Source organism: Macrosteles quadrilineatus, unplaced genomic scaffold (assembly GCF_028750875.1).
Source record: "Macrosteles quadrilineatus isolate MER2022 unplaced genomic scaffold, UCM_ALF_1.0 Scaffold_5__1_contigs__length_97177068, whole genome shotgun sequence".
Lineage (NCBI taxonomy): Eukaryota > Metazoa > Arthropoda > Insecta > Hemiptera > Cicadellidae > Macrosteles > Macrosteles quadrilineatus.
The window spans coordinates 40,571,186-40,589,793 of record NW_026542598.1 but is presented as its reverse complement, the minus strand read 5'-3'; the positions used below and the strand labels follow the sequence as shown (position 1 = coordinate 40,589,793).

At 34.0% G+C, this 18,608-nt stretch overlaps 1 protein-coding gene across 1 annotated transcript; it reads right to left on the bottom strand.

Annotated features, from left to right (window-relative positions):
• Positions 1-654: 654 nt before the first annotated feature.
• On the bottom strand, positions 655-18,349 carry LOC128994788 (clavesin-2-like). Its single transcript, XM_054419555.1, has 9 exons — positions 18,304-18,349; positions 10,021-10,177; positions 8,626-8,785; positions 5,787-5,848; positions 4,960-5,153; positions 3,465-3,581; positions 2,732-2,825; positions 1,274-1,367; positions 655-887 (listed from the first exon to the last, which is right to left on the bottom strand). Exons 2-9 carry the CDS (start codon positions 10,175-10,177, stop codon positions 797-799), a joined length of 969 nt encoding a protein of 322 aa, XP_054275530.1. The 5' UTR covers positions 18,304-18,349; the 3' UTR covers positions 655-796.
• Between the last annotated feature and the right edge of the window lie 259 nt (positions 18,350-18,608).

Below are 18,608 nucleotides of genomic sequence, written 5' to 3'. Positions count from 1 at the left end.
TAAAGTATTGTGTACAAAAGTAAAAAAGACTAATCTAACAATTATAATACTACTGTGCAACCTTGGATCACATTAAAGTATTCTAATTCTAACATTTGAAATACAACTTTTGGAAACACCATATATAAAGCTGAAAGAATCTAAAAAATTAGCCCGCCTTTATTTGCATGCTCTTTTGAGTAACCCTCAAATTGAACACATACCAATTGAAAATACTGTAAACAAATTTAGCTGAACAATCTTCAAAATATTCAGTATTTAAATTAACTTTTTCATAAGGTAGTATTTTGTAAATATGCTCAGGGATTAATACAAAGTAATTTCAAGGTGTAGGCCTTAAGTTATTTTTGAGTAGTATTTAGACCAATATTTTTTACACAAACATTGTAATATTGTGGTTTTATAATTTTTTTGAGATCTTACGATATCAATTATGTGAATTATCTGCAATACTAAGACTGCTTCCAGAGTAAACTAATGATTTTCCTCGAGCAAAGCTCGGTCCCCAGGTACTAAAAATAAAGTAAGTTGATAAAAGTGTGTCTTAAAAATACTTTTTCATAATAAACAAACTCCGTGAGTATCCCAATTTTATAATAATTCAATTTAATTTTTCATCAGTACTCTGTTTAGGAATAATATTTAACTAATTTTAAAATGTACACTTATTGTCCGCATTTCTTTCAAACTACAGGAACAGTTGTTTTTTAAAGCACAAGTTACTTAACAGTTTAAGGTAGTTTACAGTCAACTATACATGTTATCTACAGGAGTACAAGGCGCAGAGTTGATCTCTTTAGTCCACTTGTAGTTTACGAAAGCTTCCAGCCAAGATATCACTTTGAGGTCCACAACTGTTGTTACGTAGAGCCGATACTGCTCCAGCCCTGCCGAAATAAAATATTACAAACTTTAATACAATAAAAACAATTTAGTTTTTAATACTTCCAGATTAGCCAAAGGATGGTACTTAAGTTTAATTATGAAGTAGAAACTTCTGTTCACATTTATTTACAGGGGTTTTTGCATGTTTTCATAATTTTTTGAATTGAAATCTTAAAGAATCGTAGGAGGAATTATACGTAGGGTGTGTATGTACAAATATTTTCTAGTATAAAAATTGTGAATTATTTTAGGCGAGTTCAAATTTCATCACAAGGATAGAATTGAAGTAATTGTTTTATCTAGTACATCGCTAAAAAATATTTTCGTCAAGATTTATTGAAAAAGACAGTACCATCGATCATAATTTATAATAATTATCACATCTTACCTCGCTCCTTCACTGAAAAGTTCTAATCGAACTTTCATCTTATCGTGGCCCAAGATGCGATCTCGAGATGCTAAAAGTTCTTCTTTCCACAGAGCTGCAAAAGATTCAGAAATATATTGCATACCTTTAAAAAATACTTATTTTGTAACGAGTGCGCAAAATTGTTATACATACAGGGTGACAATTAAGTATTAGGACGACTTTATAACTAACTTAAAAACGAAAAGAGATGCTACAACATTATTTTGCATATCATTACTGGTAGGTAAGCTACATGTTTGTGTACATGGTGATCGGATGTCACTTATGGGGGACGGATTGAAAATCTTAAAGGTAAGCATAGGTTGATATGTACATAAAATTAAAGGTATTGTTGAACTAAAAACATTGCTACATCCCGTACCTCAAACGGACAATAAAAAATGGCAGCTGTTAAAAAATTTGTTGAATATGCCATTTTAAATCCTTGCTGCCAATTTTTACTGGAGTGTATATTCGAGTTTAAATTTGCGGCATTGTATTCTACTAATAAAGGTCTTTAATTTGATGTGCATTTCCATTGCTTCCTTTTAAGATTTTCTTTCATCTTAGGCCGTCCCCCATAGGTGACATCCGATCACCATGTACACAAAAAAGTAACTTAATATTACCAGTAATGATAAATTTAATTGTGATATCTCTTTTCGTTTTAAAGTTATAAAGTCTTCCTAAGACTTAATTGCCAACTGCATTTGTATAACAATATATGTAGGGGCATGTTATACATTACATTTTCCTTTAGATACTAAAAAGCATAAATGGGTAATCGTATGTATATCCAGGTTAGCTTGTATTATACATCGATGTATAGTAACTCGAATGTAGAGTATTATACATTGATTGGACTATACGGTTCCTCAAATTAACAAATTCAAGCCGAATTAAATCGCCTAAAAAAATCAAAACCTAAATAAAATTGTGCAAACTCACAACAATGAACAATAGGTTAAGTCGGTTATCAATGGCCAAATGGAATGACAAATATACACTTCACCAGCTGATCGATTAAGCAGTGTTGCCAACTTGTTTTCAAGCATACCCTATTACGTGCTCAATACAAGTACATTATTATTTTTTTTTTTTTTTGAAAGACTGGAGTGCGGGAAAGTAAATGGTGTGGGACAAAGTTAAATGAGTGCGGGAAAGTAAGTAAAAACAGAAATCAGCTACTTTTCGTGCTATAATCGGTGCAAGAAAGTCCACTTTGTCAAGTAACTGTAGGACAAATGATTTAAAATCTTCAAGATTATTGCATTTATTTTCCTTGCAAGTATTTTTTTTAGGACCATTAACTGGTTTTATTTTTACACTTGAGTTGAGCTCAAGTACTTATTGATCGAAACCAATTGATATAGTAAATCAATACATTCCAAATATTACTTCATACTCATCTCAAAATATTTCCCCAAAATATCTTACCTATCATTTCCTCCATTGGCATTGAACCTCCATATTCTTTGGGAAGCATTGAAGTGTCCATATTTTTCTTTGCTTCCTCCAGATTTGTAAAGATCTGAAAACGAAGATCATGTTTTGAATAATTAACTTCAGATGGGGTATTCTTGAAATTTTCATTAGACATTTGTATGGTATGAAACTTTTGATTGTACAGTAATTCAGACCATTTTATGCCAACCCCGTGGTTTGTATTCATTGCCCGTATGAAGGATGGGTACTCTGCTAGTAAAGAATACAAATGTCACTTATAAACCAGCTCGACACTTGCATCTAGTTTTGATTTTAACTGAAAGCTCTAGTAGGTGTATACAAATAACCCTTTTATGACGTTTTTAAATTAATATTTTGCTGAAAAAATAAAGACTTTAGCAATTAGAACATACAATCTCATATTCACTTTTACAATACGTAATGTAAATCGTTGTAGAAAAAGACAAATCTATCCGTCTATGTTGTAACCATAGACAAACAGAATAAAATATAGACTGTCAAAGGAAGGTTCCGGCACCCACCACTAGGAGTGCACACCGCTGCAGGTGAGGAGCGCAGGAGCCGAATGTGACCAGCAGAGCTGCAGCGGTGTGCGCCGTAACTACACGGCAAACCTAGCGGTGGACGCCAGTTTTATGCTAACCGCAGCACAGCTGACGAGGTCGGTCTATATTTATTCTATTTTTTCATGGTTGTAACTCACCTTAACACGTTTCTTAATCTTCTCAGTAATAAGTCCCATACCCCAGTCGAGAGCGTATTTAACTGAAGGGTGGACGTTGATTCCGTAAACTTCTTTGTGTCTCATTGGCAATGTTCTCTGAAAAAAGTTTGCATACAGTAACTAGGAATGCTTTTCTTGTAGCATTCTTAGTGCATACGAGATAATATTTAGGTTTCCATTTAATACATTGAGCAAATCTTAAAGTACCCGTTTAGAGGATAAATTATAAATTTGTTTAACGTTTATTAAGTATTACTAACAGGTTTTTGCTAGTCAAGTACCTCTTTTCCATTAACTTTTCCTGAATATCTGACATTATTAAATTTGAGAGACCCTTTGTATTTTCATATTTCACAGGGGTTTGTTAATAGCTTTTTAATGATAAAAAATAAAACAAACAGGACTTCTAAGATAATTAATACTATTAATCCACACTTAAAAAAAAACTGGATTTTCAAGAATAAAACCAGTGTCATTAAATCTAGATAACGTTTTAAATAGCAGAGTTGTAGATTCATAGATAAATAACTTAAGTTCACTGTTTGCACTACAGGAGTGCAAATTATTTTGTGCATTTAAGAGTAGAACTTTTAAGAGGTCGTTATGTGTCTTAAAAAAACCTATAACATATCCAGTCACGTGTTAATGATTATGTTTGTGTGTAACTGTATGTGTTAAGACTCATAACGACCTCCTATGAGTGGCGGTTTTGACGTCTCCCAGCTCATAGACACAACGTCATAGACGTCGAACTGGTAGCTAAATTGACGACTTGAGGATTACTTTAACATAAAAAAGATAGCTCAACCTCTTGTGTAGTAATGCGGAAAGTAATACTCAAAATTAAAATACAAAATATCAAAATAATTCCTGACCAAGAACATCATGAAAACTCTTTATCCACATTAATGTTAAACCTTTCTTACTTCTAGAGCCCTGGAATAAAAGAGTCAAACCATTTTCGATGTTAACCAATGAGTCAATTGAACCAAAGTTTATTTATATTAGATTTATCTTTTGTTGTTTTCTGAGTTTTTGTAGGTAAGATCTTTATGTCATGCATTCGTTCGTCATGATTTCAGTCCAGTGAGCTGAAACCATCGAAGTATATAACACATATGTACTTCGATGGCTGAAACCCTACTGGACTGAGGCTGTATTAGGACTTTGTCCTCTTCAGCCATCCATGCATTTCGCCTGTGTGGCATCTTCAGGAGTCTTCTCGTCTTCTGACATCATATAGTGACCGCGCGTGTGTAAATATGTTTGTAAATGCAGTATTATAGTTTTAGTGAAAAGTTATTAAGAAGACCCCTGAATATGGCATAGTTGCATGTTGACATAAACTTCCTAATAGAAACTCAGGCAACAAAAAAAGGCAAATCTAATACAATTCCAGTTCTTGGAACTGCTATAACAATTTCTTTTGCAATGTTTGCCCTGTGTAAACAAGAGACACAGAATTTATACATACCTCTCCGTTTTTCACGATGCGCACTGCCTCCTTTGGTGTGAACAGCGTCAGATGGGGAAATGTGACTCCAGCACCGTCAGCGAAGTGTACGAACCCTCGGACCTGCGATTCCTCATCTTCCATCACCGTCTCGTACGTGATGCCGTGGATACGACACATGTCTGCGTTGGTGAACTTGTGTGGGTCAAAAACACCTGCAGAAGGTGTGGGGGTTATTTCCACTTTTATTGTAGGCCTAACTAAATTTGTATTCTTATGTCAGATCATCAAATTGCAATGTACAGTATGTAAAACATTTTCCTACAGTTACCTGACAAAGTGGGCATATTTGCACCGATAGCACGCAAAGTAGCTAATTGCTGCACTTACTTTTGCCGCACTAATTTTTTTTGTCACACTTCTGTATTCCAACCAAACAACACAAAACAGTGTGCCCTTTATAGTACGTAATACGTGTACTCTAGAAAATAAGTTGGCAACACTAAAAGATACTGTACTACTACGATCAGCTGGTGCAGCGTTTCCCATTTCGTTCAACGCTTGGATTTATCCTAACCTAAAAACGTGTTGTATAGAGTTTGGAAGACTAAATATTTATATGCTGGATAGCGACTGTAGGAAAAACTAAATGTAAAATTAGTACAACACTAGTTACACATGTAACTATTTAGCCAAGGAACCAATGTATTGTTGTAGGTTGGTGTTGTGAATCGCTGGTTGTTATTTAAGTTTGAAATGTAAAAAAGTAAAATTTAACTCACGCGACCTTAGGATGCAGGAAAATGCAATATACATTTTTTGTCCTTAGTATTATTATTTTATTTTACCTGGTCTAGCAATGATCCAGCGACGTCCTAACTTGTCTCTTCCAGGGGCTGCAAATATGTAGCTGTAACACGATTATTTGACTTAGAAAAGAGTAATTTGATCTCTATCTTTAATTTTTTTTTTATACTTTACATAATATTCACATGGGTTTAATTAATTTCAAAATAAAATCAATGTCTTGACCAATTCTTGTTCTTTTTGAGAACACGTGCCATAATGGAACTTTGTCAGGCTTTAAACTTAAACTTTACGGTCTCAAACTAAATTTTGCGAAAGTAATTTACTTTTGCCAGAAATTAAAGTAAAAGTGTCCCTATGAATTTTCTTTTTAATGCCCTTCGAAATTCAGGAAAGACGATCATCATTTACCCCACTTTCAGGGGTATACTTTAAAAAGCATCAAGTTGACCATTGGTTAGGAAAAAGTACCGGGACAGTTACATATTATTTTAAAAAGTAATCAAGATTGAGCTACCAAACTTGGAACGAAGTCAAATCAAATCAAATCAAATCGTTTATTTGCACATTAGATTTGTATACAATAACATGTAACAAATATCATGCATCGTCAATATTTACAAACTAAAACTAAAACATACAACATGAGAATCTACATATATACACATTATAGGCTTAGAAATTCTGAGACGGAATAAACGGCATTTGAGCATAGAAAATATTTTAAGTTCCTCTTAAATAGGGACAAAGAGTCTTGGGATTTTATTGCCTGAGGCAATTTGTTAAAAAATTCGATCCCCCTGTAAAACGGACTCCTCTCAAAGGCCGCAGTTCTGTGCCTCGGATAACAGATGATGCCTCCATTTCTCGTCCGGTGGTCATGGAAATGCCCTAGATGTTGAAATTGATCCCTGTTGACAAAGGTCAAAATGAGGACCTGCTGAATGTACAACGAATGTACTGTAAGGATGCCAGAATCTTTGAACACTTCCTTGCAAGGATGGCGATGGGAGAGACCGAAAATGCGCCTCAGAATCTTTTTTTGGAGCTTAAGTATTCTTTCCAAATCAGAAGAGCTTCCCCAAACGGCAATGCCATAACGCAAAATGCTTTCGCAATATCCACGATAGACGTCCACAAGAACTTCCCTGCTACAAGTTGAACTGAGAATTCGAATGGCAAACAGAGCAGAACTGGTGCGGTTAACAACACTTTGCACGTGACCATACCATTTGATGGAGGAATCAAAAATGACACCTAGGAATTTTGTGGTCAATGAGGGATTAGTGAGCTGCGTTTCAGGACTACTTTGATTATTCTGAGACGAACCAATCAGACCAAAATTGAGACATTGTGTTTTGTCTTTGTTAAGGAGAAGACCATTGTACTCAAACCAACTATTTAAGCTCTTGATGACCGAAGTGAATCTGTTCTCTAAGCTGGTTGCATTTGGGGCCTTGATTAGAAGTGCTACATCGTCAGCGAATAAATTCATGTGACAGTCATTTCCTTCATAATGGAGATCATTGATGTACAATAGGAATAAAATAGGAGAGATAATGCATCCTTGGGGAACCCCTCGCCGAGAAAGCATGTAGGACGATGAGATCGGACCTGAGGAACTATTTATGGAAACCTTTTGATAACGGCCGGACAAGAAAGAGCGGAACCACTGCAGAGCAATGCCTCTGACACCATAATGAAAAAGTTTATCCAAGAGGATCGAATGGTCCACACAATCGAAAGCTTTGGATAAATCGCAGAAAACCCCCATCGTCTTCTGCGATTCATCCAGGGATCGCAATATCCGGTTCGTGAAGTCATAAAGAGCAGAAAGAGTGGACTTCCCTTTTTGGAAACCATATTGATGTGGACTTATGATATTAAACCTTGACAAATGACTAGAGAGACGACTAAGAACAACCTTTTCATAGATCTTTGATAATGCCGACACCAAAGCAACAGGCCGAAAGTCATTTGGCAAGTGGCTGTCATTCTTTTTTTGAAGAGGGAATATATTTGCGAATTTGAGTTTTGATGGGAATTTTCCTTGCTCTAGGGACTGATTTATCAAAATAGACACAGGGTAAGCCAACTGATGACCACAAAATTTCAAAATATTTGGAGAGATACCGTCCCACCCACATGAGTTCTTACTCTTTAGCGAGCCGATGACATTTAACACCTCGACTTCGTTGGTTGGAGCTAGAAACATTGAAGATGCCACCTGTGGTGAAAAAGAACGCAGCCTTCGCATAGATCCAGTCCCACAGGGTATCGGAGCTAGAGAAGTTGGATTCTCAATAAAAAACTTATTAAAATACTCTGTCATTAACTTTTTGTCAGAAATTTTTTCATTATTAATAAGCAAAAAATCTGTATCCCTATTTTTCCTATTCCTACCAGTCTCTTTTTTTTACAATATTCCAAACAGTTTTTGGCTTATTTTTAGTAATCAAGTGTCTAAATTCTTGTACCCACACTTTGTACTCATTAATTACTGGTCATAACATTTTAAAACATTATTTAGATTATGTGCTACCGTAAGTGGGGTAGCCCTCTAATTGACAGACAATCTTAAACGTAAGCCAATCAAGTTAAAGGTCTTTGTTGGTAAAATAAAATTCCGCAAATTTGACCTTAAAAGAACAAATGAGTCAAAAATGGCAGCTGTTCAAAGATTTCTTAATATTGAGCTAACTCTCATTATTAATTACATATTCGAGGAATTCATTCATAAAACGCATATTGCTAATGAAGCTCTTTGGTAATCCTTCATAAAACTTTTCACTACAATTAGTTGTTCAGTCAAAATAGTATTTTAATTTAAAAAATTTTCAGCTTTGATGTACAGTATATTAAAAGCATTGGGATACTAACCCTAAACTGAAGAGTGTTTCCATGTTTGGCAATAGGCAGTCCATGTTTTGAAAGGCGAAGTCGTAGGTTTGCCTGAGTAGAAGGTATCTCTCCATTGCCTCTTGAGCCATGGGCAAGCTGAACTTCTTGGCTCTCAGAAACCTCAGTAGATAACAGGGATCTGCAACGTCAAGAAGTGTCAAGATGTTAAGAGTATAGGTAAAATAACATCGATTGAACGAGTATTACTAACATTGCCGTTTCAATATGGTGGTGGAACACGGCATAACTGGGTATTTTAGTGGTTATAAAGCCTGCCTTCCAAACAGAAGGTCGCCGGTTCGACTATGATATAAGTTATACTCTGTATGACGGAACCTGTATCCTGACCCATGGTGATTGATAAACAGAATATTGATCAGAACCTTTCCTGAAGCCTCAACCTATAGTGAAAGGCAATCAGAATACTGATCAGACCCCTACTTACAACTCGACAGATAAAATAACGTGATTTTTCCTACAGTCCCGACAATGTTGGCTTCCTTGCACTGATCATAGTACAGAAAGCTGCTAATTGCTGCATTTACTTACTTTGTCACACCGTTTATACTTTGTCGCACGGCTTATACTTAACTTTGGCGCACACCAGTATTCCAACCAAACAAGACAAAACAGCGTGGTTTTATTATGAACATAATCCGTGTACGCTTAGAAATAGGTTGGCAACATTTAAAGATACTACTAATATGATCAGCTGATTGACTATTGATACTACGATTTAACCTTTCATTTCGTATTTATATTCTATTTTAGTTCAACGCTTGGTTTGAACATAGCCTAAAGTGTAGTATTTGAGTATTTGAAAGAATAATTATAAGTGGGCCTAGCATGTTTGAGAATAATGAACTCAGTGATTGTGAATATAATGTGTACATCAGAAGAAATATGTAGCAGAAACTGCATAACATGTTTTATTAAACCTGTTTCCTGAAAAATCAAGAAAGAAGTATGAACGAGCATACGAACTGTTTTCTTCTTGGTGTAAAACTAAGAAAGTTACAAAATTACTTGTTTATTCTGTTTATACTGATTATTATTGTTTATAAGTGTACTCTTGAAAAAGTAACTACGACTACAATCAACTGGTGCAGTGTATCCCATTCCGTTCAACGCTTGGGTTTAACCTAACCTAAAAACGTGTTGTATAGTGTTTGAAAGACTAAGTATGTATATGCTTTATAGTTACTGTAGGAAAAATATAATGAGTAACACGAGCGCAAATGGCCTTTGCTGCACTCGAGAAACATTCCGTACTCGCATGCGGCTCGTGCGTTAACATTTATCTCGTGTGCAGCAAAGTGCCCCTTTGCTCACTAGTTACACAAATAACTATTCTGGTAGAATTGTCTCAGTTACCTGTTCTGCAGTACTCAATCTTTGGGTTGTCCTGGACCCACTTCTTCATGTGCTGCAAAGCATTGTCTCTCGTCGCCTCGTCCTCTCTCAGCTCCTTGGCTGCTAGATCCTTGGTATCCTTACTGAGAGGACACGAGTACTCGGCTTCCTTGACCATCTGCAAAACAAAACCTAGTGTTGTACAATTGTCTTTGTTAGGAAAGTGGATGTGCAAAATATTCGTCTTGAAATCATGCAGCAAAGATTTAAATATAAACATCAAATATATTGTTCATAAACAAATTAAATAAAAATGTCCATAGTTTGGTTTGACTTATTAGTCAGATATCACCGCCTTCTGCAGAACTTCACCCAAATTATGTCTCACCAATCGGGTTTACCTATGCGACACGCTGTTGCTTAGCAAACCCCACTTTAAGCTGAAGGTAGACATACAATTAAGAAAACGAAATTCCCGCCGCAGCAGACCTGCAGACTAAGCAAATTTTAATCTGTATATTTGGATTTTAACCATATTTCAATGGACAAGACATATTTTCCCACATTTAAATAGTATTCGATTTAACGATGGGTTTGCCTAAGTAAAAAAGGCCTGTTTTACCGAACGTTAATATTATAGGATAAAATAAATTACTTTGCCAAATTTCAACCGTTATAAAATATTTGAACGACTAGTGCTTTGGCCTATGGGGACATAAAAAATGTATAGGTCCCGGGTCTAGTTCCTACCGTGCCCACCTACGGTATAGAACTACTTTCCTATGGGGGGATCCTTTCCCTCCACCACTCCAGTATAAAACATGTGGTAATTTATTCAACGCTATCCTAGAATTCCCATAGGATTAGACGACACCAACAATGTCCATGGTGATGTTTATCCATTTGTATCTAATGTTATCTACTTCTGGCTACATGCACCGTGACTTGCTATATGAACGCACTACATATTGCTTGCGCCACTTTACGACTATGAGCAAGCAGTCTCCTAACCGAACCATCAGTGACGCAACCGAGCAACTATTGCGCAACAGCACAATAGAGGCTGCCAACGGCACTTGATACACACTTCCTATCTGCAATATTTGATCAGAGTAGAGAAGTTGATTAATCTATTGATCAACGTAAGATTGCCTGTTAAGATTAAATATTCTTCATACTATATTAAACATACTTATTGATCGGATGAATAAATACGATTTAAAATGTGTTTATGTCTGTAAGCGCTTTGCGTAGATGTCTTCCACGTATTTATTTATGTGGTAAATAATGTGTAAAAGTGTAGGAAAACACAACACGAATAGAGTTTGAAGAAATACTAGGATTGCTTTCAGAGCGGTGAAAGCCAGTTGAGCGGAGAAAACTTGATTTAATATTTGGGTACCGGTAACTAAGTAAATAAAAAAAAAAAAAAACAATATACTTATGCTTGTTTTGTTGATTGAAATTGTAATAATTTACCTCTTGACTACATCTTGATGTGATTCAGATAGGCTACCTCTTGCAAAAGTAGATTAAATTACAGTAGTTGGGACTTTGATAATAACATGGAAAACGGGTATTAAAGTAAAAAAAGAGGAGGGAAATTTTACATTTAAACTCAACTGTACAAAAAAAAAAAACAGTGGACTTCATTATGACCCTTGCAATAGGTAAAAAGTATTGAAGTATAAAAAAACAATAAGTAAAAAAAAACCAGCATTTAAGTATAAAAACATGAGGGGGAAATTTGAAATTTGAAAGTCAACTGTGCATTACTGTATAAACATTAAATTTGTCTTAATTTTAACCCTTCCAATCGGTTGAATTGGTTTTAATATTGGCCTTAATAAAACATAACACGAAAAAGGTAGGCCTGTTTTAACTTTAAAACACAACCGTAAAATACTTTATTCTCAAATTAATTGAAACACTTCTAAATGACTAAAATTACCAATTGTATTTTTTTGTAAAACAAAAAACTTAAGAACTGCTAAAAATACTATTGAACAATTAAACATGACTGAAATGCAGGCATAATAATAACAAAAGTGAAAAGTAAACATCACATCAGCTTATTTATGTGAAAACATAATAATAATAGAAGGGAAGACATGCCAGAGACAATGTAGATTTGGTCTCCTATTACGTCATCCTATTTTGTCACAACGTTGGCCTTATCTAAACAACTCAAATTAATTAGCCTAATACAGAAATTTCTTTACTATTTTTAGCGTATTCTTCGTTTTTATTGGGCGTTTAAAGTATATTTTTATTTATCCACGCTGTAATAATAATTATACGTCATAAACATATTATTTTGTTTATTAGTCACGAATACTCATAAACCCCGACCTACATTCCCCACATGCCTAAATTAGATCAGTGTTCAATCTGCGTTTTATTTATTAATAAGTGTAATAACTGTAATATAATTCAACATAATATAACCTGTGATGTATTATCGGATTAAATATCGATTTCGATACGGTTCGATATATCGCTTATTAAATCCTGATTTCTAAATTGGCTGTTTCTAATCAGCTGGCAACACAAATAGGTTCCCAAGAAAGTAGTCACTGGTCCGTATCCCTCCGCTCCTTGTTTATGCTCCGCGCATTGAGAAAGTAGTTCCGTATATTTTCTCGATTTTCTGTGAATTCCGCGCCTTAAAAAAATGTTTTAACAGCATTTTCTTGTTTATTAAAATCATAGGAATGGTTTAAGAACGTTTAAAAGAAAAGTCTAGAAAGTTCAGAAATACCTTATGGGTACTCTTGTTTACATTTTTCTTGTAAACAAAAAACTGTCATATGGCTACTTTAGTCCCATAAGCCTAATGTTAAAAATTGGAAATTTTAAGTTCGTTTTAAATTGCATTAGCATTATCTAATTGAAATTTGTTTGTTTAAAAACCATCTCACCATTAGTCTAAGTAGTTTTGTTAAGTTTGGCTGAAATGCATTCAGCCGTTATTGAGTGATGTTTCTCTATTTGTTGCATTGAAGTTGATCCAAAAGAGCTACGCTCGCTTCGCTCGCTCCGCTCAAAAATATTAGAGAATTAGAAAAATTGAAGTTTTGTGAAAAATTGAAATATGTGTTTTTGAATTTTAAAAGATAATCTTAAAAAGAAAAGGGTTTTCAAAGGTAATTGGCAAAAATTATCAAAAACACATGGTGTATCCATTTTTGTATTCTGTAGACGTATATATTTAAAAGAATCTGGAAACACCGACATAATAAATATACCTTGTCAACCAAAGCTAGGTCACCAAATAATTTCAGTACTCTAGTCCCACCTATCCAGGTACTGCTTCAAAAGGGATAACTAAGAAACAGATTTTCGAATGATTGGATTGGATGCGCATAATTTCGAAGTGCTTTTCGTAGTAGGTAACACATTTCGGAACAACGCCGCACACTGCAACAACACGTGACCATCTCCATTGGTCACTGGAGCTACGCACAGTGAATGCGTCTAAATGTCTCAATCATAGACTCAATTATCCCAGATCTCAGTCCATTCCAACCACATGTATAATCTCATTACGTCATAGTTGCAAGGCAATGACGTCATTGGATAAAAAGTCCCTCGTCAGACCACCATTAGCTTGGTCTAATTATGCACGGGTCTATAATTAGGTCGTCTAGTAGTTAGAACGGGGATTCTGTCCAGGGATTAGGTTCAAATCCCAAAAATTACCAATGGAAATTTAACTATTTCCATTGTGTTATTGTGACTTAGTCGTTTGGAGTACACCATTCGTTCTAGGTTAATCGATAGAGTTGACATTATTTTAAGATCTTGAACGAAAATTTGTATGATAATATTTTTAAAGTATATGAAGATAACAAACTTTTCTTGGTGGATATACTTTTTACCAAGCAATTGAGGAAAAATACGGTAGAGGGGGTCCAGCTACAGAGTACTTTTAACATTTAATTGGAAAAAATGATTAGGCTACATGGCATATTTTCTGAGACGAGATTGGACCATTTCAAAAAAATCATTAACATGACCAATTTAATTAAAGATTTAACTAATTTGATTAAAAATAATAACTTAGGTACTTACGTTCCAGCAATCTATTTGATATCGGAAGTATATGCTACTTCAGTCCCCTAGTTTACTTTAACAACAATATTAATTCAGGTGATTAAGGTGAGACGAGCTTACTCTACTTTCGACCTTCTAATGGACCTAGACAATTTTGTAAACAGTTTCTTGACGATTAGGCGAATAATTAAATTGTTTGTAGAACATATTATTGTATGACTTAATTGCTTCCGCTTTAAAATACAATTCATCAAGTGATTCATAGAGAATATCAGCCGAGTTGCTCCATTCTAAATTTGTGAACATATTTTTGATTTATTTAGGCCTAAGCTTAAAGAGGTTTGAGATTTCAATTACATCTTATCACAGACTAATTACTAATTAAATAAAACCATAAAACTTCTTGCTAAAGAACCATACTCTATTTCAAACACTTGAATCATGCCAACATGACCATAAACAAACAATAACGGTATAACAATTGAAAACCTATTTTTGGCCTAACATATGACATCGTCCCTTAGAAGATTTTGCTTGTTTGAACAAAAGCAAACAAACAATAACAATAACAATATAATAAGAAAACATCCATTTGAACTATCATAATTTCGTTGTTTATACCAGAATTTTGAAACGCAAACAATAGTTTACCTTAGTCACAGCAAAACCTGTAATTTCAAGTAGAATAACTGAATTTAAAGTGATCGAAAATAAAGGTTAATCAAACTATTGTATTCTTAAGTTAAATCATAGACAAAAAGAAATCAAAAACGTCAGCTGTGCTGTAATTACCATAGGTTCTGGCGTACACAGCTGGGAGCGTCATGTAGTTACGGCGTACGCGCTACGTATCTACACGGCGCACTCAGCGTTGTGCGCCAGAACCTATGGTAACCATGGTAAACACAGCACAGCTGACAGTCTATATTTGATTCTTTTTGTCTATGGTTAAATGATGTCATAACCAACTACAATTTACATTGTTGAACTGTTGGTTTATAACAGTTTAGAATATCGAATTATACCAATTGTTAAATTATTTACGTAGAGTTGATTATTTATTTTCAAATACTAAAACAGATCACAATTTCTACAATCGCCACTCACAACATTCAGCCGACCTCATCTTTCCAATGGCAATACCATCCGTTGCACAATTCCCATTTCAGGAGAATGTTTATGTTGGTTTATGATGATTGCAGAATTGCTAAATCCACCTCGAATTGCATGAACAGTTCGGACCACCTCACATGTTGGGATTGCAATAGGGAATTGTCTGGGTAGACAAATATTCGTGTTGAAAAATATATAAAATTAGCAAAATAATACCTTGAGGTACCGCAAAAATTCAATTTTAATTTCGTCGATTTTAGCTGTGACACAATTTTCAGATAAAAAATCGATCTGCAAAGTATTAAATAAAATAAATAATTTTAAATTTTTAAACCATTCCAGCTTTATAAATTTTCAATTTTCGTGATAGAATCAAAATGAAATGAACTAAGATTAAAATATACTAGCCTACTGAAATTACTGTAATTATAAAATCAGCCCAGAGTTTGATAGACGGGTAAGTCTCTAGTAAGTGAAGGTTTAACAAACAAATATTTTTAAGACATAAAACACCCACTTTATTATTCAAGTACAGCTAAAAAGACGAAAACGTTGATATGTTTAAAATATTTATTTTCAACTCATATGAATACTTTAGACTGTGGGTATGTTTTTATGGCAAGTTGAAATTTTACCTACTGTAACAGAAACCCTACGATCATTATTGTTTTAAAAATCATACTAAATTGCTCTTAATTTAACAGAAAATTTAAAATGTTAAAAATTAAATTATTATTTACATGAAATAAAAATCAGTACCTATACACTAATACAGTAGACCTTAATGTCATTAATACGGATATTCACAATTTATTGTTAAGTAACATAGATTAAACATACTCCCTTGGTTAGTCGATCTATGGTATTGATATAATTGATGACTTCATGTGTATAATTTACTTATAAAGTTTTAAAATGAATAATTTTATCCCAAACAACAACAAAAATGGAATAATCATGTCACAGCCTTTACTTGTCGGTTCAAAGAGGGGTATGGTGTGCTCTAAATTTAGCTTTGGAGAACATGTTTAGCCCTCTAGTTACCGGTATATAACGAAACAGTAAAGCACAAATCACGAAATTAATCTTTAAATAGTAAAACAATATTTTGTTGACAGTAACCATTTTATCAATTATTTAAGATCGGGATGCCACTATGTGCGTATTTCAACCCAAATATGAGTGAAGGATGAGTGTAGGATGAGTGGCGCGATCTTGTAGTCTTGTTAGTGACTAGACATATTCCTTAGACCCAACTGTTAATTAATAGCCCATACAGCCAATTGCAACTAAGGGACCCACACAGTTTATTGTGGAATCCGAACGCTATTTTTGCCTTGGTATTAAACGGATTGGTCTAATTATCAGGATAGTACCATAGATAAAAGGAGTATAGACATATGTTATTTGTACATATAGACATATGTCTATACTCCTTTTATCCATGATAGTACTGCGGATAGTCGTAATACTCACTAGTGTGGACGTTAATCCACACCAGAGAGTATCGCATCCACAGTGCATGCCCATAATATCCACATTTCGTGACCTCCTATAATAGTACATAGTTGAATTACAGGACGACGCAACCGTCCCAGTCTTATATTAGTTTATTTATTTATAATTATATTACTATATTTATATTACTATTACCAACATGAACTAGACACGAAAAACGAGCTTCAAAATTGTCAATGGATTGTGAAGTCTACGTGTGCTGGTTAGTCTATAGTATTACCTTTTTGTATTACAAAAATTATTTTCTACAAGCAAAATGTACTCGAACTTAATTGTTAGATCCTTCAACATTTTCTACTTTTTTATTCAGCTACTTTGAGATGCAAAATTAAAAATAATTGATACAAATGCAAAAAGCACCGCTTAGAACTTTCTATACCTGTTATAAAGCACTAGGTCAAAATATCTAGAGTCGAGCGTCTATGACATCTGGGTATGTATTAAACTTTATTGGTCCAGTGGAGGAAACGGAAATCTCAATGGATTTGATCTAAATTAAAACGTAGAGAATTAGTAAGGTCAAACTATAATTTTATTTTTACATCAATAAATATTAAAATTGAATGAATAGTCTGAAAATAATGAATAGAGTTATAAAAAACTTCCAGATTACAATAACACATAATCAAACAAACATGTATAAATTGTTAGTTATCAGTTAGCAAACCACCATAAGCCGTGCAATACCGTGTGGTATTTGTCTGCTTCGTAAAAGACCCAAACAAAATAAAAAAGTATTTAACTACGTCATTATTTCAGTCTTTAGATGTCCGTTCTTTAAATGCCACGGCGCAAACAAGATAACCATGATTAGTAACTGAACGCAATCTTCGCGTTTCTTGGATGGAAATATTTGCGTAAATTTCAATACTCATAGCGTGTTTTAACCCCCATAATTGTTATCATTCAATAATAACATTACCTCACATGCTAGTTTCTATAACTACCCTTAAAGTAATTAATCCAATTAGTTGAAAATTAGAAAATTAATAAGTAAAAAACAAATAATACTGCAAATTGAAACATGGTTTTATGCCTTTACAAACCAGTATGTGTATCACGAGAAAATATCTTTATATTTTCATATAAGATTATGATTTAAACTAACCAATAAAATTAAACAGAGCCTTAAGACGTTTTAAAAGTGCATGACATTATTATCAGTACTCGATAATTAATTAATTGTTTGATTTTTTTCAATATGTTTGTTTTTATTATTAGTTATTATTTTTATTAGTTTATTTATTTTTGAAATTTAAATAATTCAAAAACTATCTACGTTTGGATTTGAATGGCTGGAAAATTTGAAAAAAAGGCAAAACAAATCCAACAGTTATAAACGAATAAAAAAAGTGTACGTCTTGAACTAATTGTAACAAGTCCATATACAATATGTTCCTATTAAAATACATAAGTGTCTGGTATCCTAAAGTTAACAATAGTATCTGCATGTAAAAGTCCACTTTTTGTAATTCTGAAGACGATGGTGTGTTTTTCATAGTGATCGGGGACGCGTCCAGAACAAACCAATGTATAATGAGTTTACAAAAACAACTAAAATAACCAAATAAAATGTTGTTTGATAACAGAAAGTACTATATACTTGTATGTACTCACGTTGTTGTGGCTTAAGTCCTTGGTCCAGCTGACGTGAGAGTCGCTGACAGACTGACTGACTGAGAACCGTTCTGGTAGCGCCTCTTTCTTATCCCCCTCGGCTCATAACGCATTATGGCATTGCTGCCGAAATCATGACGATTTTCACGTCAAACTATTTTCCTTTTCCGGACACATTACGGACGTGCGTGAACAAATAACAATTTTACAAAAAAATGGCGTGAAGAGTTTGATTTCATTGTTGCAATGATATTGTAAGGACTTTTGTTAATGTATAAGAGGAAATTTGTTGATTACCTATTATT